Source organism: Trichoplusia ni, chromosome 15, assembly GCF_003590095.1.
Source record: "Trichoplusia ni isolate ovarian cell line Hi5 chromosome 15, tn1, whole genome shotgun sequence".
Classification (NCBI taxonomy): domain Eukaryota; kingdom Metazoa; phylum Arthropoda; class Insecta; order Lepidoptera; family Noctuidae; genus Trichoplusia; species Trichoplusia ni.
This window is the reverse complement of record NC_039492.1, coordinates 9589882-9615138: the sequence shown is the minus strand read 5'-3', so window position 1 is coordinate 9615138 and position 25257 is coordinate 9589882. Positions and strand designations below refer to the sequence as shown.

At 33.4% G+C, this 25257-nt stretch overlaps 1 protein-coding gene across 3 annotated transcripts in view; it reads left to right on the top strand.

Annotated features, from left to right (window-relative positions):
• Positions 1-21213, top strand: part of LOC113501095 (allatotropin-like) — a 39088-nt gene extending 17875 nt beyond the window's left edge. Inside the window, exons 2-8 of one of the 3 annotated variants that reach the window (XM_026882109.1) lie at positions 3099-3287; positions 5190-5309; positions 5957-6067; positions 6256-6357; positions 7790-7874; positions 11874-11961; positions 19480-21213. In XM_026882109.1, the coding sequence (XP_026737910.1) occupies positions 3101-3287; positions 5190-5309; positions 5957-6067; positions 6256-6357; positions 7790-7874; positions 11874-11961; positions 19480-19524 (738 nt within the window). In that variant the 5' untranslated portion in view covers positions 3099-3100 and the 3' untranslated portion in view covers positions 19525-21213. Of the gene's footprint in view, positions 1-3098; positions 3288-5189; positions 5310-5956; positions 6068-6255; positions 6358-7789; positions 7875-11873; positions 11962-14626; positions 15760-19479 lie in introns of those variants that run through there. The other 2 variants (XM_026882108.1, XM_026882107.1) reach the window with 2 other exon arrangements.
• The last annotated feature ends 4044 nt before the right edge of the window (positions 21214-25257 follow it).

The following is a 25257-nucleotide window of genomic DNA, read 5'->3' as shown; positions in this document are numbered from 1 at the left end:
TTTGCACCAGAACCAGTCTCGCCGTTCAGAGATTATGATGAAATAATAAAGCGGACATACATTCATGCTTATTAGGACGAATACATCAAAAGTTGCCTTATTTCCTATCTTACTTCATCATCTAGACATTGCACTTGTTCTCACTCAGGGTGAAACATACAGAACAGGTTAAACGGTCCGACGACGTATCGTATAATGCGATTTAGATCCGGATGTACCGTTAGATTAGCTCCGGATTAGGGCTTCTCGCCGTGTACGATGTACGGTCCGGTATGGGGTCTACCACGACTTCTTAGTCTAACGTTATTGCTGTTGCGGAAGAGAGATACCGCTCTACATCATCTAGTGCTGTCCTACTTGCACTCATTGAATTATATTACTTTTAGAGGGGGATGTAAGCACCCTGGGCCTGACAAGCCGGTGACACGGAGCATTGTTTGTCTGGCCATCCTATTACATGCAAGTTTGGGACACGTTGCAAACAGATTGAATTGTACCTTTGAGCTCGGAGAGGTAATTACCCAAGGGTTTAGAACTGAATGTCGTGTGTGCTTGAGTTTGAATTATATAGCTCTTTCTTGTGACTTGTAAATGAATTAGCGCTTCTTGTTAGTGAAATTGTGCGAGAGTAAATAAAAAATGTAATAACATTTTAAATGTTAAAAGTATAATAGAGAGAATTCGAAATTTTAATTCGTTTTGTTTTTAGAAAATGCGTCTTATATTGGGAACTAAGTAAGCCGAAAGCATAATTATCATTTATATGACAATGGTGCTTGGTTTACGCAATAACATTTTTAATTGAGCTCTTATATTTTAATATTACGTAAAAATGTGTAGGCTCTTACCTTAAGTATCATTAAAATACCAGCAAAACACTTACCTTTTGCGAGCTACCAGCACTTGACACAATTATTAAAAAAAATATAATTTTGATGTTTAACACGAACATAAAATCAGTTGAACTTGTGCTAAGCCGTGATGTTTTATAAAGAGCGTGGTGAATTTGTGAAGTAGATTTTTTATTAAAATATTTTTTATGAAAATTCTCGGAGTAAGGATTTTAATCCTTTTGTCGCGGTGGTTTCATAAACATTGAAGTCACATGCACACAGACTCAGGACAAAAAATGAAATTGTTAGATTAAACTTTACAAATCTAGAAAATAAATTTACCCATTGTTCAAACGCAAAAACATAACTTCGAACAGTCCTAGTCGTCACCAAGCAATATTTTATTGTCCCTTTATTTCTGTTGCATCTACTTTTTTGTACATCAATAAATTGACAGTGAATTGCCTTCAGAGACATCAGAATACTACTAATTGTCTCCCAAAATCTGTGATAATTATATTTAGTAAAGATTATTCAGAACAATGTTAAATTTAGCGTCTATCTAGTACATGTTTAGCGATTATGTTTAGTCTGGCTTCGCTGGATTCTAATTAGCATTTTGTACGATTTACATGAGATAGGGACTGGCCAGCCAAATGTGAATTTCACGTTTTGGTATTATTAAATACAGACTAAAATCTCTTTTGTGGAGTGTTAATTAAGTGAGAAACAATTGTTTGTAGAGATCTCTTTCTGTGATACCTTTTTCGTATTTTTTTGTCATTTTGTCTAATTATTATAGGACTTGAAAAATTGTGATAATGTGTGTTTGTTACTTCTTCCCACTTAAACGGCTTGATCAATTTTAGAGTTAGCTGAAATTCTGTATCATCATTGGCCTAGCCTTTTCCCAACTTTGTTGGGTTTTGCTACCAGTCTAACCGGTTTCAGTAAGTACCAGTGTTTTACTCCTCAACCCAGTTACCTGGGCAACACGATATCCCTTGGTTAGACTGGTTGTCAGACTTTTTCAAGCTTCTGACTACCTGTAACGACTGTCAAAGATGTAGGAATATCAGCCGGGACCCACAATTTACAATTTCCAATTCGATTTCCGTGCCTTCCGAAACACGGAGGAACTCGTTATGACAAAGATGGTCACCCATCTACGGACCAACCGCGTCAAGCATAGCTTAACCTGTGATCGATTCACCTATGCGGTTATAGCTTAGCCACGAGCTCCTCTAGCCTAGCTGAAATTCTGTGTCTTTCCTTTTTACTCGTTTAATACCTATGTTTCCTGCTATTAGCGGCAACCACGGGTAAAGTCGCGGAAAAAGCTTATACTTACTAAACATAACTTAGTCATTATTTTTAACAAGGGATCGAATATCATATTACGCACCTAACGCACATGAAAACATTACCCTATTTCTGAGGGATTGTCTAAAAAATATTTAGGCTCGTTTATTTTTAACTGGATTATCCTTTCTGAGTCATTAGTAACCATATAACAGAACAAGAACAGTCGCGGTTCAACTATAAGGGCAATACTTTTAGATTGTCGAGATTTTTGCTTTGATGAAGTTCTTTTTATAGATTATTTTTGATAGTATGGAGTTCGAATAATGTTATGAAAGCGTCTATTATTATTCATTTGACATTGAGTTGGAGTTGTCTTCCTACAAGTGTTGTCTTAGGACATTGTAGAGTATTTAAAGGGTATCCTTAACTAACTTAAAGAAAACTTCAAAATGATCAAGTGATGGAATTGTGTTCGAAATGTATTTATTAGTAATTGCTTCGTAACGTTATAGTTTGGTATTTTTTTCTAATGAAATTGAAGTTTCTCTATTGAAAAATATTTATCGATTATTTTCTCTTACAGGTTAAGTTAATGAGGTCTTTTGCTGATTTTTATCGACTAAAAGAAATTTAATACAATGAGTATTACAGAAACGATAAAATGTTGTAGTTATCGCAAAAGCTGCGGATTTGGTCCAAAAAAAGAATTTAAAATTTTACCATCGTTTTTTCATCTCCAAAGGCGAAATCATCATCATCATCCACAGGCTTTACCCACTGCTGGGCATAGGCCTCCCCTTTCTCGTGTCGGTTTCTACGGTCCTGCGTCCTCGTCCAGACTCGACCACATCCACTTCTCGCCTGTAAAGACGTCTCAATTGATTATACTGGTTAAATAACTCTATTTGACTTATTAGCAGTTTTTTTTTCCCTTAAACCCTTCTATCTCCTTGTCTCCAGCTATGAATATCTCCATACATCTGGCTGTGGCGGTGGCGGCGGCGGCCTGCCTCTGCGTGGTGGCCGCGGCTCCCGAGGGTCGTATCGCTCGCACCAAGCAGCAGCGACCGACGCGCGGTTTCAAGAACGTCGAGATGATGACCGCTAGGGGCTTCGGCAAGCGTGACAGGCCACACACCCGGGCTGAACGTGAGTACCATGTAACATAAACTAGTTTAAACAGGAATATAGATATATGATGAATATATGTATCATGTTGCCTTAAAATTTGTATAGTTTTTGATTTTGTTGAATATTGAATTATTTCTGATTTTATTTTATGCTGTTAACGGAAAGACAGCGTCCTGATAGGAAGTTTGTTGAGGCGTTTCTTCTCCAGCAGTTTTTTTACGGTTATTTGATGGATAATTATGAATCTGCTTCACTGGAGATAGAGTGATTGAGGTTACCACGAAAAACTCACAGTATCACTCGCGACGTGTCGCGGGTTCGATTCCCGCGCACGACAAGCGTTTTTATGTTCCAAAAATGGTTGTGCATAGTCTGGGTGTCTTTACGCTTGTGACTTGAATGTTTTTGCCAGTCCCCGCGATACAAGGATTCAATTTATTGGGGCGGGCGGCATTTAAAAAACTATGGATTCGTAATAGAAACATTTTAACCACATACGAACACAAAGTAGGCACATTGACTTAGAAAAAACATTCGTGGATCAGTCAAATGTTAATCTGGGATTAAATAGGCTTGTCCTAGATCTCCCTTCATCTATTTTTAAACCATCTTAGCTGTTTCACGTTTTGTACAAGATCTTGATGTGAATGTCTGTGCCTATTTCTGAATCACTCTGTTTTTTTTTATCCCTTATTAGTGTACAATAAAACCTTTTTTCTCAATTATCCTTTGTTTTTTTCCATTGTGTTTTTGTCCATGTAATTAATCACTATGCTGTTTAATACACAATTTTATTTCAGGTTGGTTAAGATGATTGCAGGATTATTCGTTTTTAACTTTAACAGTATTAATGAACTTCTAAGCAAAAAAAGATTTTTATTTCACGTGGTCTGTTTCGTAGTCATGACTCTTAAAGTGAAGCGTCATTTTCTAATGATAAAAAAAAGTTTTTGAGTAATTGAGAATAAATAGAACGCGGACATTTCGTGAATTCATTAATCATATTTAAGCTTCGTATATTACGTTTGTAATTTACATGTATTCAGATAGTAGAATATTTGAAAGAAAATGACGATAAATACATCAAGTATCGACTTGAAAATCAGGTTCTTGTCCAATAATGAATTCCTTAATTATTACTATAACTATTTACAAAACTATTGTCTGTTCATATCGATATTTAATTAAAAGTTTGTTTTTAGGGTACTTACCTCACTCACTGTTTAAGACCTTTTAATTAAACTGAGTTACAATAACATTTCGAATTTACAGTAAAATGCTTTTGTAAATATTTTATAATCATTTCTAAAATGATAGATCTAAAAATTGTTCAATGGCATTTTACGTTCTATTAAATTATAACTTTTTTTTTTTATATTGTAATATAAATACTGGCGCAGGCGGTTTATAAACTCGTCAGACTTTCACTATACATAATTAAATAATAAAATCATGCATTTTGTAATTAGGTATAAATTTTGATAAACCTAGAGTGGGTTTAACACATAATAGGACATCCATCTTACCCGTCAACTTATAACTAGTTCAGGTTCGTCGCTAATGGACCGCATAATACGAAAATTTTGTTATAGGAGTACATTTTATTCCGCTAACATTCGCCTTTATTGAAATTCAAATAAATCAACAATTGTAGGGCAAGTTTGTGCAACTTTTCACTTGTCATTGTTCGGCGTATTCGTATGTAAAGTTTGACTGTGGTATTGAATCGTAATACAGGCGATTACCATAGTCTTTTGAAGACGGGATAGTGACATTCAAAGTAACAATATGTCCTTGTTATTTGTTAGGGAAAGGTAAATAAGTTTATATTGTAAGTAGCCGCCGTGCGTCGGTACTCTGTCTGTCTGTATCTTTATTCATGTAAAAAATCTAAGAAACGTAACATTATTATTCCCGAAGGGGACGTAGAACAACATACGCCGACGAGCCGAGCGCAACGCGGCACGCCCACGTTTAAGAGTCCCACTGTTGGGGTCGCGAGAGATTTCGGTAAACGATCCCCGGAGACCGAGACTGAAGGTACAAAGAACCTGGCTGGATGTCCGACCTCGCTCCCTGAATGGCCAAATCGCCGAAGCTAACGAAACCCAGACCGCGTAACAGACTTAAGCACAGTCACTCGTGTGTTTGGCAATGAAAGCTAAATCCAATTGGAACTGGTTCCAAGCCTTTGGACAGGCCCTTTCCAGAGCTGTGTTGCTTTGCAGGTGTTTGTGGAAGGATATAAATCTTGTTACCGCTCGATTTTGTGTAGGTTGACGTACGAGTAAGCGACTCGGTAACTCCTCTATTCAGAGAGAAGACACGAATGACATTCGTGCGAGATTGTGCTCGAATAAAATGTACATTCAACACACTTATAACTAAATTTCAAAAACTTATTTAAACTTGTCTTTAATTAACGAAGCATTCAATTCTCTCTTAACACAGGAGCGTGTTTTCAACTTCAGAAAAATATTCGAAATGAATTGAAATACAACTGGCGTTTGAAAGTTGAAAACTAATTCGTTCATAATGGTGCGAGAAATGTTACCTGTTGTATTGAAACTTTGGAAGTCGTTCAATAGTTTCATCCTCGTGTCTAGTTTTGTTTTTGTGTGCTTTTCATAATCATGACTGTATTGGTGATGTTTTAACAATGTCTAACTAGAATCATGTGTCGACAGACCAAAACAGCTTTGAGGGTCACGCTCGCAAGAAGTTTAACCCCAAAAGCGATCTCATGGTAGCCTATGACTTTGGCAAAAGGAGTGGTAATGACGAAAGCAATGACGAAGGTAAAATATAAGCTTAAGCAGCGCTGAAGAGCTTCGAAGCTTCTCAAAAAGCATTTAACCGACAAGTTAAAGCTAAACACGGAAAAGATTAAAACATAAAATAAACGCTTGCAATAAATAAGTGATAACGCTTTGTTCGCTTTCGACAACTTATATTAATTTTCCCCTATGACTTGGCATTTTAACAGAGGAAGAAATAAGAGTGACCAGGGGGACGTTCAGACCCAACTCAAACGTACTTATCGCCCGGGGCTACGGGAAAAGAGCCCGTTTGGCAAAGAACGATGGAGGTATAATTCAAGATAATCCCCGATCCAATATCAATGAAATCACACTATCAGTGACTTTTGGATGTCGTTGGAAACCGGCTTGAAGTCGCAGAAATGTTGTTTATATGACAAATATTCGTATCGACCGAATGAAAGCCTCAGGGGACTGGCCAGACAGCGTGGACCAACATAAACATGCGATGTTTGTTTATCGAAACACGTTCACAGTGGCGTGCCGTCAATATCAAAAAGAAAAAAACATAGATACCCATATCAAAAAACGAAATTTAATTTTAAGTCGTTACAGAATATCTCTTCATTTCTCTTAAAAAAACCGAGATGCAAAAGGTGCAGCGACTTAAAATTAAGTGGCGTTTATTCTGTAACCGCGTTGCCAGAAAACGTTTTTAAAAGAAAGATTATGTTTTATCTTTCCTCCTCTTATAATATGACAGAAAAGAGAGAGCATATAAACATTATCTTACGATTTGTGGTAACACTTGGGGTTGTATTAAGATGGAGGGTCTACCAGAATATCTCTTCATTCGTAAGACATGAATCTGTCCTGAATGTCTGAGCTCTTATTCATGTAGTTAGTACATACTTACTATGAAATCTCAAGACAGGATCTGTCACTGTTGTGCGAGCGAGATGCCATTACGTGCAATGTATCGCGCCGTTTCCCTTCCACACTCGCGACGACACTACCTCAAGTGCTCACAGTACAGGCACTGTTGACTCTGTATTTATGTTCGTGTGTTGAGAAGACAGGGGTTTCCTTTTGACTCTTGTTAACGTCTTATGAATAGAATGATGAGAGGTCATTTCAGCAAAGATTGAGCCTCTTAGCTTCTTGTGCTTATAAAAAGCTTTTATTGTCAATGATGAGATGTATTAATGTTGCTTATTACGTCATGTGAATGTGTCATTGTGAGGTGGAAATGAGGAAAGATTTGCTCTTTTCTCATTTGTGATATTATTAATGAATATTTTCGCTTCAGTCAATTCTCGTTTTGGCCGAGTTTTATATACTGAAGCCAGCTTATATTTGTAAGAAATAATGTGCTTTATATTGATAACAATCGAATGTAATACTGAGTTCAATTGTTTTTTACGGCTTTGTTCTCATTCTTGTTCAAAAACTTAACGTAAGGTTGAATTGTCTGGTACTAAAGGTGGCATGAAAGCCTAGATTTTCAACGAAACAAAACGATACATTTGTTAACTTTTTTCTAGTCTACCATTGAACTGGACAATCCGATGAAACAGTAAATGCGATCAGGCTAACTGTAAATATATGTAAAAATAACGTAAACTTTCTAAAGCATCAAGTTTTTTTTTGTTTGACTAAACTCATCATTTTCAAGAATTAATCTTACGATCAGTTTTTGTACGAATTATGAGTGCATATATAAATTTTTTGTACTTTTATAACATAGCTTTGTCTCCACAGTGTACGGTCTGGACAACTTCTGGGAGATGCTAGAGTCACCCGAGAGGGAGGGACAGGAAGGTGGTGATGAGAAGACTCTCGAAAGGTAAATATTGATGTTCAATAAGTCTATAAAATACATACAATTCTGTGCTTAGTCAGTCGATGAATCTTGGCCAACCATATTATTATTATAGTGCTATGAATTTTCGATCTTTCTTTGAAGTTCCTTCTGTTTTTGAAGGAAAAGGATTGTTAACTTAAAAGATGTTTTAAAATAAACGCAATAATTTGGTATATCGAGTGATTATTTTATCAATGACTACAAACGAAAAAAAAGATCCAACCTTATGTTATGAAATTGACACAGTAAATTGGATTCTAAATAGTTTCCCATAGAGATGAAATTCAAGTACAACATTCTAGCTTCAAGACAAATAATTGTCAACAAACCTTTCTATTGCATAGTTTATTGACAGCAAAAAGGTGACACTAACAAGGCCTTATTATATTATTCGGCCCAAAATTAGGCACACACTGGTTGGATATTGACAGGGAAGTCATGTTTTATCCTATAATACGACTATTATTAGAAGTAACAAGGGTCCAAGTAGTTTTCATGTGCTAAAAACATGAGAATTGTGGTACATATTTTTGTTAAAGTATGGCCATTTTACTATTTTTTTGAACATATTAGTGATTATTGGATACTTAAGCTTGTATCCTGTCATGTTTGTTAAAAGTGGAAAAAAAGATTTTCGAGAACACGACTACTTTAAAAACCAGAAACATAATTAAAAACTACACCTACTCATGATATAAAATATAACCTTTATTATATAGGAAACATTTTTACTCACAAAAGCTCCGTATAGGTACACGAATAGAGAAAGCAGTATTTATAAACATTTTCAACTCGCAATTTTATTAAAAACTTTCCTTTTCATCCCGCATTTATTTTCAAGAACATTGCTCACACATTATTAAAAAAAAAGGTCTTTTAAAATAAGGTCAAATATTTTATTCCGAAAGGCTATTCCAATTTTAAATCGCATCTTTTCTTTAAACACTTTTAAATAATTCTTTTCACAATGGCGGACGAGAACACTGGGGTATGTGCCGTTTGGCGTGTTTTATTTATATTGAAGAATTGAGGTGTCTTTTTACTCTTTGGAGAATCTTGATAGATCCGTGAGAATTGAAATTGGAATAACTTCTCAGGTAGTATTACGTATTTTATGTACTTTAGAAGCTGTAATACCAGGTATTGGAGGTATTAGAAAAGGTTTTGTTCCTTTGTAAAATTGTAAGAAGCTTTCTTAGGCGTTGGTGATATTCAAGCTACTTAAGCTGGTATCTAAGGTGTAGGCTATCTAAGAATGTAACTGAAAAGTTTAGACGTTAAAATGCACTTTTATATACTCGCTAAAGTGTCTGTAACTGAATTAGATATCATTTGTTTTTAAGGTACGTTAAAACTCCATGAATATTCATAAGGATCACTCTAGACTTCATACTTACTGTCTCATATTTAGAACTCTACTCAAATAAATCTGATATAAATGATTTTACTCATTTTGATTATCATGATAAAAACAGCATACTTAAATCGATATTAAAATCGATTTTAACTGTCGGACGAGACTTTAGTGAATAATAACCTTTGTTAAAACAGTAACCATCCGAACTTAAAACATAGTCATTTTCTAAATCAGATAACATTTTCGAACAATCATCATTTCCCATTAATTTGCTGTGAAACCATACGAACAAGTTTATTAACTAAAACGATTAATTGTACGACAAACTAATTATGGAATTTCCAAATGAACATTACTGTTTCGACATTTACTTCGATAATAATTTAATGGTTAGCGGTTTAAGCAACGTGACGATTTATTTAATTAAACAAAGGGGTGAGTTCAGCGAGGGTTTTTTTTGTAACTCTTATTTCGAGAAACAGCGGTTTTGAATCTAAGTGCATTGTTAAATGGTAATTTTTAAACAGTTACAACAACCAGACGTCCTTATGAAGAAATGAGTTAAGTTATGAAGGTTAGAGACGCTGTCGAGTTTTGAAAAATATTCAGTGATATATCTTAGTTTGATAATCGCAGAACTAGAATCTGACTCTACCAAATGTTATGAATTGGTTAGGTAGTAAAACATTAATCGATAAATGTTAATTTAAATTGTATCTTATGTATGAATTCTTTAATTGTTGAAACTGCTGTGATGAGAATGAGATAATTATGTTGCTTTTAAATCTATATAATAGAATATTTTAACTATGCATCAGAATTTGCCACTAAAAAAGATAAAACAAATCTAATTAAAAATCAAGTAGTAATATCCATTAGACCTGTTTCGATTGTGGTCCAGTGCAGCGTGGGCGAGCTCATTTGCTGAGTAAGGCTCCGATGCTGATCAGATCGGCGTTGTGGTTAAAAGCTGGGAAGGTGGGACATCCCATTATGAACGTATACAAGATCTAGATAAATAAATAATTACTTTCTGTTCAGTGCATTTTGAAAGGGGATATTTTTGGTAGATAGGTCCAGTGTAGATTTGATTTTGTTCGGTGATTTTCGTTACTTTAAAGTAAACTAATATTTATCGAGTATAAGTAGGCGTAAATAGAATTTGTTGTATATTTAAGTATTGTAATGTATAAGCAGAAAAATCTTTTTTTTTATTACAAGACCATGAATTTTGAAAGCGTTTTTTAGATATATTTTGTAGCCATTCTTTTAAATTACTTACCATAAGAATTAAACCGATTTTTACTTAGCCAAAACTTTGTATCGAATTTCTTCAAGAAAAGAGTAATAGAAATAAACTCCTGGTATAGATACCCGAACTTTTCCGTAAGTGAGCTTTGCGGGGATAAGTCTGGGGCCAAACAAATCGCCCCCGCCATTCTGTTTAGCCGATAAGGCTGCGAATTTGCAGATCGGATCGGCAATCCGAGCCACCTCTTGACTTGGATAAACATAGCCCTTGTTTACTTTCATAAGTAGACATTACATATTGGGTTAAAAATAAACGAAGATTTTCTTTTTTGGCACCTTTTAACCTTATTGAATCGAAACTACCTAATATCATTTTGTGAAGAATATAGTAGAATGTAGAATACAGTAGCTTCACGTATTTGTTTGTAATTTTCATTTCATTTTAGTAAAACTAGAATACATACCTACAAATTGACTTAAGATAAAAAACAATAGTGTGCAAAAAATAAAATTTTTGTAAGTCTACATTTTTATTTCTTCATCATAATCTAAAATCAAACACCTAAACAAATTCCAAAATAATGATCTTAACAACAGCAAAATTATGAATGACTTGAACATTATCAACTTAACAAGACACATTCGCTGACTACATTTCACGTTAATGAGCCAAATAAAATGATGTCGTCTAAACAATGACATAAAAAAACGATAATTATGATTATTTGACACGTTTGTGAAAAAGCCTATTTTTAATTAGTAAGACGTAGACAAAGTAAACCGATCGAATATACTGTTCAACACATACCTATTATAAGTAGTATTCAAGCATTAATTTCTGTATTAGACTTCTAATGCTACGACTGTGCTACGATCGTAGCACTTAAAGCTACACATCGTAGACTTTACCAACCGTAGCGGATTCAATAAATAAAGAAAACTAATCCGATTCTATACAATTTAAGTCCAGAAATGTGTTCCATAAATAGTTTTTCATGTGAATATTAATATTAACATCAGACTAAATGATAATAAATTGTCTTCAAACGTTATTTGGGGTTACGAGCGACAGTTTCCAAATGTTTCCGCGGAACATTTCTGCTGTGCCATCGAAAATAAGTGCGCCTTTACAATCGTGGTAACACCCTTTTTACTCATGACACGAAAACTGTGTCTTCGGCGAAATTTAGAATACATATAACACGTAACTTTTGGACTTAGCTGTGCTGTTTTTTTAATTTTGTAGAGTCTTCGTAAACATTGCATTGGTCAACACTTATTAGTACTGTCCTACAATCAGCAATGTATTAGAATCGTTAGAAGAGGAGTGTGGCTATTTAAATGTTATATTTATGTGAGCTTTTTGTTAACAGCATTCCCCTGGACTGGTTCGTAAACGAGATGCTGACCAACCCGGACTTCGCGCGATCTGTTGTTCGCAAATTCATTGATCTCAATCAGGTAAATATTTAATTTTAATATTTTTTACTATATTTCTACACGTATACACCAACTCAATACTGCACAAGTTTTTTTATAGCTTGTAGTGGGTGATCTTCTTTATAAGTCCTGGTAAATGAAGACTAAGAATTATTTCGACTTATTAACTTGGATTGTTTGAATTCATAAAAATATAATCAATAAATTAAAATAATATTTTCAAAATTTTTGCTGCGGACTTAATACTTCGACTTGTAATCATGCATTATAACTCACATGTCTAAAAAAAATTTCTCGACACAACACAAAGTATTTTTAATTACATACTCCAAATGAAAACACATACAAATAGTATCCATAAGTTATAATCAGAAGTGTCATCGATATGAATATCCGACCTCATTTGCGGCATCTCATTATTAAAATATAAATTAAAGCGGTGCTAGGTTAACTACAGAAATACAAAACATGGAACTTAAACAAATAGATGGAAATGCCCCACCATAGCCGCTGTACTGGAACCAAGCGCCATTGTTGTGTTGAAGAGAGACGCCACTCTACGACGTATATTAAGCTGTCTCGTTTACAAAACCCCAACGGCCGTGTTTTAAGATTTAGCGGTACAGCCAAATATTAATATGTATTCATTTGTTGTTGGATTTTAGTCGCTCCTTTTCATCTGTGCAAAAAGGTGAAAAAAAAATACAAGACAGCGGAAAGTAAAATACAGCTTCAAGTATAACTCATTTAAACCTGTCAGAAAAAGAAGGATCTTTTGATCATTTCCTCTCAATAGTGACACATGCCCTTTCCATCTACTTGCCTATATTCCGTGTCACAGAACATGTGTCATAAATATTAAATGTGGGAGGATAGGAAATTCTTTTGAAGTGAAATATTACGTAGAGTCAATATTTGATTCCGCATCGCTTTGAAGCTTGAGAATTTAAATTAAAATTTAAAAGTCTCTACTGAATCTGTATCACAAGGAGAAAAACTTTGATCGTAGCTACATAGGGTAAAGATAAATTTGGTTGAAAGTTTAAATGAAAAAATCTTGCAGAACTCAAAAATTAACAGAAGCTCTTTTACGAATGATCTAGTTTATTACTATTGTAATATTCAGTCGCTTGTTACAAGAATAATTTAAATTTAGACTTGTCAACCATCGCAAAACCACAACAAACCAAACCAAATATTCAAAGAAACAGATAAACATATTTGTACTAGAATGTATATTTTGAACTGCATAACACATATTGCAACATCTAAGCCACGTCAGCTTGCAAGTCTAAACTACATCTAAGGACTTTAGGTCACATAAATCTAACTTTACAAAACACACGCAAGTTCGTAAGGTGTAATTATTATGCACGGGAAGATTCTTGCTTCAAGCCACTTACTACATAGCGTTTGCCTGTACCTAAGCGATGGACAATACGCGTTCTTTCTAGATAGTCCTTCATGCAAATGGTACACCTAAACCATGATACTTTAAGTAACAGTTACTATTGATCGTCTAAAACCTACTTTGTAGAAAGATACTTTGACAAGTGATGTCTATTTGACTCTTACATTTTACGGGATGATGAGAAAGACGGCATGATACTAATACTAAGTATTGTTATTTAATACTGCTATTAGCAACTACAAATATCTAAAAAAAACACATCGTTTTACAAGAATTGAATGTTATCAAGAAGGTTTCAATAACTGAAATAAGTTCATTAGATAGCCTTAGGGCTACAAATAAACTTCAAATAAATGAATCAACTACGGTATCATCACTATCCCCTTCTTAAGACCACTATTATCGATAAAACAAGCAAAATATCTGCTCAAAAGTATTTTCTAAAGCGTGTACCGTCGCGCGTCGTTAGCACCTATATTGGTTATTCTAGAACTCTGAGTGCTTTGTATTAAGTAAACTGAAACCGTTTCTTGTTGAACCCGACTCAATTCCTCTGACTATTGGGAAACAAAAGACAACACGGATAATTCCAAGAAAGCGTAAGGAACTCTACCTTACAATAGCGGGCTTTAAACATAGAAACATTAAAAGATTAATGCCTGTAGCAACCATAAAAGGGCAACTTAAATTTCCTTACGAAAGAGTACCTCCCAAAAAGTTCCAAAAGTTTGTAATGTTGAAATTTATGAGTAGGTTGGTATGTACTTTGGCAAAAGATTTTAATTACCAATGTAATTGAAACTTGGTTGTTCACAAAATCAACGAATTTCAACACACGAACTTTTGCACTTACTTGAAATTTCTTAGGAATATTTACACAAGCCTTACGTTAACTACTTAATTGATTTTTATGTTGATTGAAAATGTAAAAATTAAGAAAGGTCTCCAAGTTTTATAGGTTTGTTAACTGAACATTTTTGAGCTCATTTCTTTTAACGTCAACTTACTGACGTTGAGGACACCAGCTGGAGTAATACGTAGCTCATAGCGGCCTCTCCTTTACAACGGCAACTTGATTCAAGAACTCATAGTACAAGCAAAGTTTTACTCCAATATCATCTAATATATAAAATGATTTTTTTGTCCTATTCAAGCCCTTAAACCCGGTAACATTCGAGTATAAAACTCATTCTTTAGATTTATTGTAGATTTTTTTCAACATTCACATTTACGTGGGAAAGTTTTGCTCTACAATTTTTTCTCGGTCACCTAGTGTTATATGGTTAGTCGAATATTGAGTATCGATTATTATGGTTCATAGTCTATGGTAGAATAGTAACCTCCCTAGATTAAATAGAGTAGTTAGTTGATGATAATGGAATAAGAGAGCATTACCTTGTATCTGTGTATCTAACAATTTGAATATTAAAATAAACCTGTTGAAGACTTATAAAAGATGTTTAATTATTAATAAAAGACATCATAACATGGCGCTGCGTAATCGAAGAAATCAGGTTCGTGACATATTCAAATAGATACGCTGACGTGTTCCGAGTTCTGCAAGTTGGTTGTACAAAACAAAGACGCAAAGTGAAACAAGAAAATGGCGGAGTCTGCACAAAAAGAAAAAATGAAATCCACTGGAATTATGGGACTAAAACCCCCTACAGGCTTAAAAAACCTATCTATGGAGGAATACAAAAAATTTATGCAGAGATTTGAAATATATAGATTAGCATCAGGAGCCAAGAATGAAACTAGCGAAGTGCAAACAGCGTTACTTTTGCATTGTATGGGTGAGGAAGCCCAGGACATACATGCAACATTCGATTTTGAGGAAAATGAGGCGTACAACTACGAAAAGGTAATCAAGAAATTTAATGAATATTTCATACCAAGAAAAAATGAAAGTGTCAATTCACATTTATTCTTCACCAGAAACCAGAAAGAAAACGAAACATTTGATAGTTTTTTTACTGATATAAAGAAGCTAAGCGTAGAATGCGAATTTGGAAATCTGTCAGATAGAATGCTAAGAGATAAGATAGTCACAGGAATTATTGACAAGAGATTAAAAGACAGACTACTTAGAGAAAGCGACTTGACACTAAGCAAAGCAATACAAATATGTAAAGCAGCAGAACTAGCGGAAGAACAAGTTAAAAAGATTGCTAATGAACCAGGAATGAGTAATGCAGTACAGAGTATTAAGAAGAAAAATGTAAATCAAGATAAGAATAAGAAACGAGACGGGCAGAAAGAAAAGAAGTTCGACTGTTCGAGGTGCGGCTTTCAACATAGTGAAAGAAAATGCCCAGCCTACGGGAAGAAATGCAAGAAATGTGGAAAGATGAACCATTTCGCAAGAAAATGCAGAGCAAGAGATGCAGTAAAAGCTGTTCAAGAAAGTGAGTCCAGCGATAGTGAGTCGTGTGATATGTATATTATTAATATTAGTAATGTTAATTCAGAAAGAAACTGGTATGAGTATGTATACTTCACCGAGTTGAATAGGAATTTAAAATTCAAATTAGATTCAGGTGCACAATGTAACGTTATATCTGCGAATGATTGTTACAGATTTGGTATAAGTAAGTTTGACAAAACCAATTGTAAATTAACCACTTATAGTAATGAAAAGATAGAAACTTTGGGAAAGATTAAACTAGCAGTAAAAATAAATAATAAGATTCAGAAAATAGAATTGCAAGTTTGTAAAGGGAATTATGTACCTATTTTAGGTTTGCCTACTTTAATAAAATTTAATTTAATTCAGAGAACAAATAATGAGACAGTTGATAGTATTCAGGCTAAAAATCTAGACTTATTAGAGAAATATAAAGATGTTTTCATGGGTATAGGTGAAATAAAAAACTATGAGTATGATATTCAGTTAAAAGAAGGTTGGCAAGGCAAAATTGAGAGGAATAGGCACATACCGTTTAAACTGAAAGATAAATTAAAGGAAGAATTAAATAAATTAGAAAAATTAGGTATAATAAGTAAGACAGAAGGTCCGACAGATTTTGTAAGTTCATTAGTTATGACAACTAAACCAGATGGAGCTATGAGAATTTGTTTAGATCCACAATATTTAAATACTCAAATTAAAAGAGAACAAATGATGATACCTAATGTTGATGAAATAATAGCAAAGTTAAAGGGAAGTAATTATTTCAGTACCTTAGATGCAAATAAAGGCTTTTGGATGATAAAATTATCAAATAATAGTAAAAACTTAACAACATTTAATACACCATTTGGAAGATTTCATTTCAATAGGTTGCCTTTTGGTTTAGCTTCAAGTCCAGAAGTTTTTCACAGAGTATTTAGTGAAATATTTAAAGATATTGATGGAGTAGAACTTTATATAGATGATATTTTGATACATTCTAAAACAGAAGCTGAACATGACAGAATATTAGAACAAGTACTTAAAAAAGCACAAGAATATAATATTAAATTTAATAGGAAGAAGTGTAATTTTAAAAAGAAAGAAGTTAAGTACCTAGGACATGTATTAACAACAGAAGGAATTAAGGTAGATCAGAACAGAATAAAAGCTATAGTAGAGATGAAAGAACCAAAAACTCAGAAAGAATTATTGAGGTTTTTAGGTATGATTAATTATGTTGCGAGATTTATTCCCAATGTGTCTGAGGTAACAGCACCATTGAGGCAATTGATTAAGAAAGATGTACCTTTTGTATGGTCAACTGAACAAGATAAAGCATATAAGAATGTGAAGAAATTATTAATTGAACCACCTGTTTTGAGTTATTTTGATATGAGTAAGCATATTATACTGAGTGTTGATGCTTCCAAAGCAGGATTAGGTAGTGTCATATTACAAGAAGGAAAACCTATAGCTTATGGTTCTAGGGCAATGACAGAAACTGAAAAACAATACAGTCAGATCGAGAAAGAATGTTTAGCAATTTTATATGGAGTAACTAAGTTTCATCAGTACTTGTATGGAAGTCAGTTCAAAGTAGAAACTGATCATAAACCGCTTGTAGCAATTTTTTCTAAACCACTAAATAGATGTCCAGCGAGATTGCAAAAAATGAGAATGGCTTTACAGCCTTATTCTTTTGAGTTAAATTATAAACCAGGTAAAGAACTATTAGTAGCAGATCATTTGAGTAGATCACATTTATCAGAAACAGAAGAAAATTCAGATTTAAAAGTAGAAACACATGTAGCCATGATTATGGAAAGTTTTAGAATATCAGATGAAAAACTTAACGAATTAGTGTTAGAAACAGCTAAAGATGAAGAATTAATGGCAGTAAATAAATATATCTTAGAGGGATGGCCAGAAAATAAGTCATTAATAGATAGTAAAGCAAAAATTTTCTATAGTTACCGAGATGAGTTGAGTAATATAAGAGGATTAATTGTAAAAGGTAGAAACATAGTAATACCACAATCAAAAAGAAAGGAAATATTAGAGAAAATACATTATGCACACTTAGGCATAGAAAAAACCAAGGTATTAGCAAGAAATTCAGTATTTTGGCCAAATATGAATAAAGAGATAGAAGATTTGATACAAAATTGTGACACATGTAAAAGTTTTCAGAATGTTAATAGGAAAGAATCAATGATTGAGAAAGAAGTTCCAAGAAAACCATGGGAAATATTGTCAATAGATATATTTTTTCTATATTCAAAACCATACATATTGATTGTTGATGCTTATAGTAAGTATGTAGAAATACAACCATTAAATAATTTATATGCAACAAGTACAATTGACAGTATTAAAGAAATCCTAGCAAGACATGGTATTCCATATATAGTTTATACAGATGCAGGAACTCAATTTAGTAGCTGTGAATTTAAAACTTTTGCTAAAGAATGGAATTTTAAACATAAGATAGTAAGTCCAAAACATCACCAAGGGAATGGATTAGCAGAAAGATACATACAAACTGTTAAGAAATTGTTAAAAAAGCTAATTTATGATAAGAAAGACATTTACTTAGGTTTGTTAATGTATAGAAACACTCCTGTAACAACAGATGGGAAATCACCTTCAGAATTGTTATTCAATAGAAACATTAAGACAATTCTGCCAAAATTAGATTTACAACAGGATAGGAAGGACAAACATAAACAAGAACTTTTAAATAAACAGGAAATTCAGAAAAAATACTATAATAAAGGAAGTAGAGACTTACCAGAGTTGAAAGAAGGAGAAATTGTTAAAATACAGGATGAGAATGGTAAGAAACCTCATGAGAGTGGAGTAGTGATAAGGAAAGGTAGTGGACCTAGATCGTACCAAGTAAGAAATGAGTCGGGAAATATTTTAACTAGGAATAGGAAAATGTTGATTAAAGGAGGAAAATATCATGATAGGAGCAGGGTAGTAGATCAAGGAGATTGTGAAGTTAGTGAGAGACAAGAAGTAGAGAGGCAAAAGATTCAAGGACATGACATACAAACTAATGTGACACCTAGAGATAGGGATTCTTCAGGGCAAGTTATTTCTAATAATGATGCATCAAGTAGTAGAGCATCCAGATCAGGTAGATTGATTAAAAGACCAGGTTATCTTAAAGATTTTGTTTAATTAATAAGTTGATACATCAGTAAGATCTACATGATTAATAAGAATTTAATTAATAATTAAGAAGTTTGTATTTTCATATGATTGATTGTAACTAAGAAAAAATAAGAGTCTTCATCACTTGTGAATTTAATAGTTAACTTCAGTAAGAAATTGTTATTAATTATCTAGCTTGGAAGTAACTTGATTTGTAAACTTAAATGTTCTTATAGTAAATGTATAAGTCAGTAGTTCAGTATAATCTCAAGTAAATAATGTAAAAGGGAAGGATGTTATATGGTTAGTCGAATATTGAGTATCGATTATTATGGTTCATAGTCTATGGTAGAATAGTAACCTCCCTAGATTAAATAGAGTAGTTAGTTGATGATAATGGAATAAGAGAGCATTACCTTGTATCTGTGTATCTAACAATTTGAATATTAAAATAAACCTGTTGAAGACTTATAAAAGATGTTTAATTATTAATAAAAGACATCATAACACCTAGTCTGACTCCACTTTGAACGGTACTCGAATAACTAACCTAACCCCCTGACTTTGTTCGCAGGACGGCATGCTATCATCAGAAGAACTACTGCGGAACGTGGTTTAAACATATTTAATTGTTAATAACTGGAGTATCTACGTATTGTTTATCTGTTACAGCCTTCATATTTATGTATAGCCTTTTATTATCTTTCAGTTACAGAAATTGTAACGTTACTGTGATATCAAAATATCTTGGCAAACAAAAAAAACTTAAAAAAAATCCTTCCTTCATTAAATGTTAATTTTAAGCGGTATTGTTGTTCGGATATATTGATTGTTGTAAATAATTTAAAGTATAATGTCGATGGCATAAGAATTGTCTGTCCATAGAGATACTCTTTATATCTAAAATGTAGATTAATGTTTGTTATTGTAACTTTTTTTTCTTCAGTCATAAAAAATGATATACTCATGTAGATTTAACTGTTTTCTTCATAATTTTGACTTTGAGTGCAAACTCAGCTGTATCGTTGACAACCCTCGGCTAACGTTCTGTTAGTGTCTCTACATTCCACTAGACGGTGATGGAGACAGCATGACACTTAAAGGCGTCTTTTGACAAAGCGACTTATGAAATACAGCTGTTAATACTACCATCTGTTAGATACTCAAAATCTTTAAACTTGTACTCGGTCAGGTTACGAAGCCAATCGTCTTATCCTTACCAATGATATCGTAGTTTCAGAGTAATTTAAGAGGTACAAGACTAAATGTATTTAGTATTAGATTTGATTTGATTCTTATTCATGTTTCTATATGTTTCGATGTGATCTTCACTTTATCTAAGGGGAAAGGCGAGTCTTATAGTCAGTGAATTCTTTAATTTAGGCTGGGACATTCTACCTATTCATGTCAATTTTCATATATGGAATTATAAAGATATATTGGAGTCTTAAATACTCTCTCTACATACATACATGTAATTAATATTGTAATGGATACTATAAAATATTTTTAGGCGATAAATTATTCAAAAACTGAATGTTTGGATACCCATTATATAATTAGTTCGTTAATTACCACTGTCGACGTTATGGATGAAATAAAATAAATATATCGGGTATCGAAGTTGTTTTTCTTTTACTTCATATACACTAGTGTACCTTTTTTGTAGAGAAATCTACAAAGACCCTAGCTATATGTTGGCTACAATAATATATTGAAGGGGGCCTATGTTCTAGCATGGACCGCGATAGGCCAAGTTGAATGCTTTATTTTACTTTTCTAGGACACTGCAGATCGCCAGGGCATACTATTCGTTCTCACACTTAACACTCCTTAAGCACACACAAGTCAGTCAATAATAATGGAATTTAATTAAAATTAAATGTAACAGCTTCAACCCCAGAATCTAAAAATCAACCATGCTAGCAACTTCTGGTCTTTAGGTCTTTATTATCTAACTTGGAGAACGCGACAGCGATATCGTTGTAAAACTGACATAGTTTTTTCGTACAAATATAAATCTTGTCAACAATTTTGCTGTTGCCCAGGTTTTATAAGTTAGATAATACCTCTACGCGTTTATTAATTAAATTTTGGTTCGACATTTCAGCACCTTTGTAACTGGTGAGAAAGTCTGTTTCAAATGGGTTCATTTTAATATCTAACATTAAAGTGAGCTTCAGATTTAGTCTAATAAATATTTTTTTAAGAATAAAATATTCAATACTTCATCTCCTTTGTCGCTACACTCTATGTAGAGTGGTTGTGATCGATATAGCAGACTTGTGGCAAGCTTAACTATTCGTCACCATACAATCCTTACTTATTCTTTAATTCCTTACACGCAAAAACGGCTGAACCAATTTGGATGAAATTTGGCATGCATATAATCTTTGATCTAGAAAAGAACATAGGCTACCATTTATCCCGATTTCTTTAGTAGTTCCCGAGGCATAATTGAAAATATGTGTAAAACAACAAAAAGCCTTAACATATTTCTTTAAACCACGCGGACGAAATCGCGGGCAACAGCTAGTATATTTAATATACATATTATTTTCATTAATATCTAATAAAAATAATATGTATATTAATATACTATCAAAATATCATGGAGTAACCTCAAAACCACACCTCTATGAGTTAATTACCATTCAAACTTATTACACCAATACATTTACAATTAATTAATTAAAATTACCAGAAGGTCGTACAAAGCGGAATGTCCCCCCAAACGATAATTTAATAAACACCTAAACTCATTACTTAAAGATAATTATTTTGAATCTAATTAAAGTATATTTTGTTGATGCAATATATTTGGACACATGTGATCGTATATTTGGATAGTTCCACTTACTTTTATAATGGAATATTTTTTATAAAATAAATGAAATTGAAAAGAGTTTTAGAGTCGTCGTGAAATCGTTCCAGCTTGCGACAGAAAAACTGTGAAAAGTCTTTGGGTTTAAATTCCACATTCAAATGTAAGTCGATTTCTCTGAATGTAAACACAACGCATTAAACAAAAAACGGCCAAGTATGAGTCGGACTCACGACACTGAGAGTTCAATAAATAGGCAATAAACAAATTAACCAGAGGGTATATCTATACTAATATACAAAGCTGAAGAGTTTGTTTGTTTGTTTGCACTGGTCCAAATTGAAAAAATCTTTTTGTGTTGAATAGAACATTCATCGAGGAAGGCTTTAGGCTATAAACCATCACGCTGCGACTAATAGGAGCGAAGATACAATGGAAAATGTGAAAAATCAGGGCAGGTATAAATCATAACTTATATCTTCTACCCACGGGGACGAAGTCGCGGGCAACAACTAGTGTAGTTATAGCAGCAGTAGAAGCACATCATTAGTAATAATTTCATCTGTCTATCACGGTTAATGAGATACATCCTTTTGGAATATGGACAGACAACAGTGCCTCCGTAATAGGTAGGTTTTTGTTTTTAAACTGTTTTGTTTGACTAATGATTGACTTATCTATCATACAAAGAAACCAACAATTATTAAAAAAAAAATATCGAGTTAGGAAACCTTAAATGCATTAAGGCATTTAATCAAACATTACTACAAAAAATACTATTACAAAGCTTATTATTATCACCTAATACACTTTTGTTCATTTACGGAAATGGGCCTTAAAAGCTGTTGTGTACTAAGACAATTACAAAAGGTGTTATCCTTGCACTATATTACAAGTCAACTTGAATTAAAGGTCCCTGTCTTAACGTTACCCACACTTAAAGTACCAGGATGGACCCTTACTATTTCTAAGTCATTTATACCGCGAGACTCTGTACCAAACAATTATTATTACGGCGAGTGTCAAAAATAGTACCAGTGATTTTTTGACTGCTAGCCAACAAAACTCTTTTATTACACTTATAATGATGATTTTTTATAAAAATCTTTTTATTCATTAAATGGATAAATAAAAATAAAAGTCACGTGCAATTGCCTTATCTGCACTAGGTAAACAAATTGACAAAGATTGTCATCATTAATTCAATCTCATTGATCTCAACGAACACCTTGTTTTCTTTCATTCATTGTCTTGACGTATTACTTTAATTCAAAAGTCACACATAAGTATGTAAGTGTTTTAAATTAGAAAACATTCTGCTCTACCTGAGTTCGGATGTGTGAAGCAGCCAGGAGTGTTTCACGAGTGTTTTAAGTAACTTTGTCTTAAGACAAGATTCCATATGTGACTGTATCGAATTAAGGTAAATAATAAGGTTTTTATCCTCATCTGGTTTCCGGGTATACGGCTTTGAATTCCGGATAAACCGCAGATTATTTTTTGAAGATGTTTCAAATGTATGAAATGAATCTGGTGGGCCTAAAAAAGACGCTTTAGAAAAAAGTGTTTACTTGCGCGGTTCCAAAATGTAATTGGACCAGAACCGGTATTATAAGTGGTCATTTTAAATGAAAAAAAAATGGTGATATTAACTTTAAATATACTTACAATCTAAAACCACATTTTTTCTAGTAAACTAAAGGTAAAAGTCTAGTCCTTACTTACTTTAATAATATAACCGACCTTTATAACTCCCGCCACACTAATATTAACAAAAAACTTTGGTAACCAATCCAAAGAATACATTTGTTTAATACTAATATATTATTCAAATATATTTTACTGGGATCCAGGAGTTTTCTTTTTAAGTGATGATAAAGAGGAAACTGGACTATAACAGTAGGAATGTTGCTTAATCCCGATATTAATTTTAATTATCGGTTGTAATAACGAAATGAAAATAATATTGATACGGCCATTAGAGTTTCGTAATCAATCAGTAAAAGTTGAATTCAATTACTAAGGCTCCGCTGTCTACCTGTCCATCTGTCACCGTGTCGCTTGAACCGTTATAGCTAAATACTTAAAATAAATAATAAAAATAAAAAACAAGATTAAACAACGATCAAAAACTTGAAAGCTTAACTTTTGAATAGATTTATTTTCCGTAGCCTATTTTCGCAAGTCCGACTTGCACTTGTCCGGTTTTTTACATTTATAAAACATCACCCTTTAAATATTAACAACTGACATACTAGTCTTTCAAGCACAGCGCTAACCTACCAACGAAAATTATATTTATCGAGGCATAAAGTTTATCGGTGAAGAGTTTTAATATTCTATTGTTATTAATAGGATAGGAGGTGAAAGGAGGCTTTATAACAGGTTTATAACACCTCTGCTTATACCCCAGCGGCTTACAGGTACATTGTATATCTAAAATAACTTTTTTCCCGTCTGTTTACAAAGTCTTATTAAAACCTATTCAGGCTTGACATTTGATTTTGTGTTACGCATGTTCTTGTGCCCTTTTCTCGTAAAATAACAAGAAAAGTGATGTTGAATCCAAATTAAATACCTAAATATATTTTGAGTTCGAATATTTCAGAAAATGTTCAATAAAAGTTTTTTATGACTCTTTTTTTATATTTTTACTTTTTTAGATACTCAAGCATTCGTGAATCACGTAAATGCTGGTAATAAGCGGGATCGAACCCGCGACTCGTAACGCAGAGTGGTCTTTACGTACTTGACTATATTACCAGGAATTCGTCTCCTAACAACGCCGTCGCGTCTGCCCATGATTAAGGAACTACTCGGGCAATTCTGATAAATACGCGTGAGTAAGCCGTTGCATCACTTAATTACGCAATAATATTACCTTAAGAGGTCACCAACTCTAGGTAGGGAAGGGTCCCTACCTAGAGTTGGTGACCTCTTAACCTCGAAGGACCAGGGGGTCCTCACAATTTCAGACTGCATTTTCCCTGTTTGTGAATATGATACGTGTCTGCACCGTGTGTCAATTCCCACGCGCTGTCTTCCTCCCACTTGTTTAGAATACATGTTTACGTGGGACGCGATTGACTGCAAACTAAAGGGGAATAGCTGACCCATGGAGGCTTGCTTTATCTCTCACTCGATGGACAATTAGCGTACTTACTGATGTAGACTAAAGCTACCTGGTTTACAGAGTCGTGAGCGAAATTATGTTTACTGATTTGTGATAAACTAGATAGTGTGAAAGAACTAAAAAAACATGACTTCATAAATCAGTCAGTTTCAGTTTGCCAGTAAATAACTTTAGCTATTTGTTTGAGTTTATATACCTCTGGCCAGCGGCGGCTTACCCATTGCGAGGCTCCGGAAGAAGGTCTTAACAAAAATGATCTGCGTACTTGCCACTTCCCGTAGCAAATCGAACTTCGTGAAAAATCAATCGAGCTTTTTAGATAGTCTTAAATATGAATTAATTAACTAAAATAAAATAATATAGTTAAAAAATTTGGCCCATGACTATTTATTTAT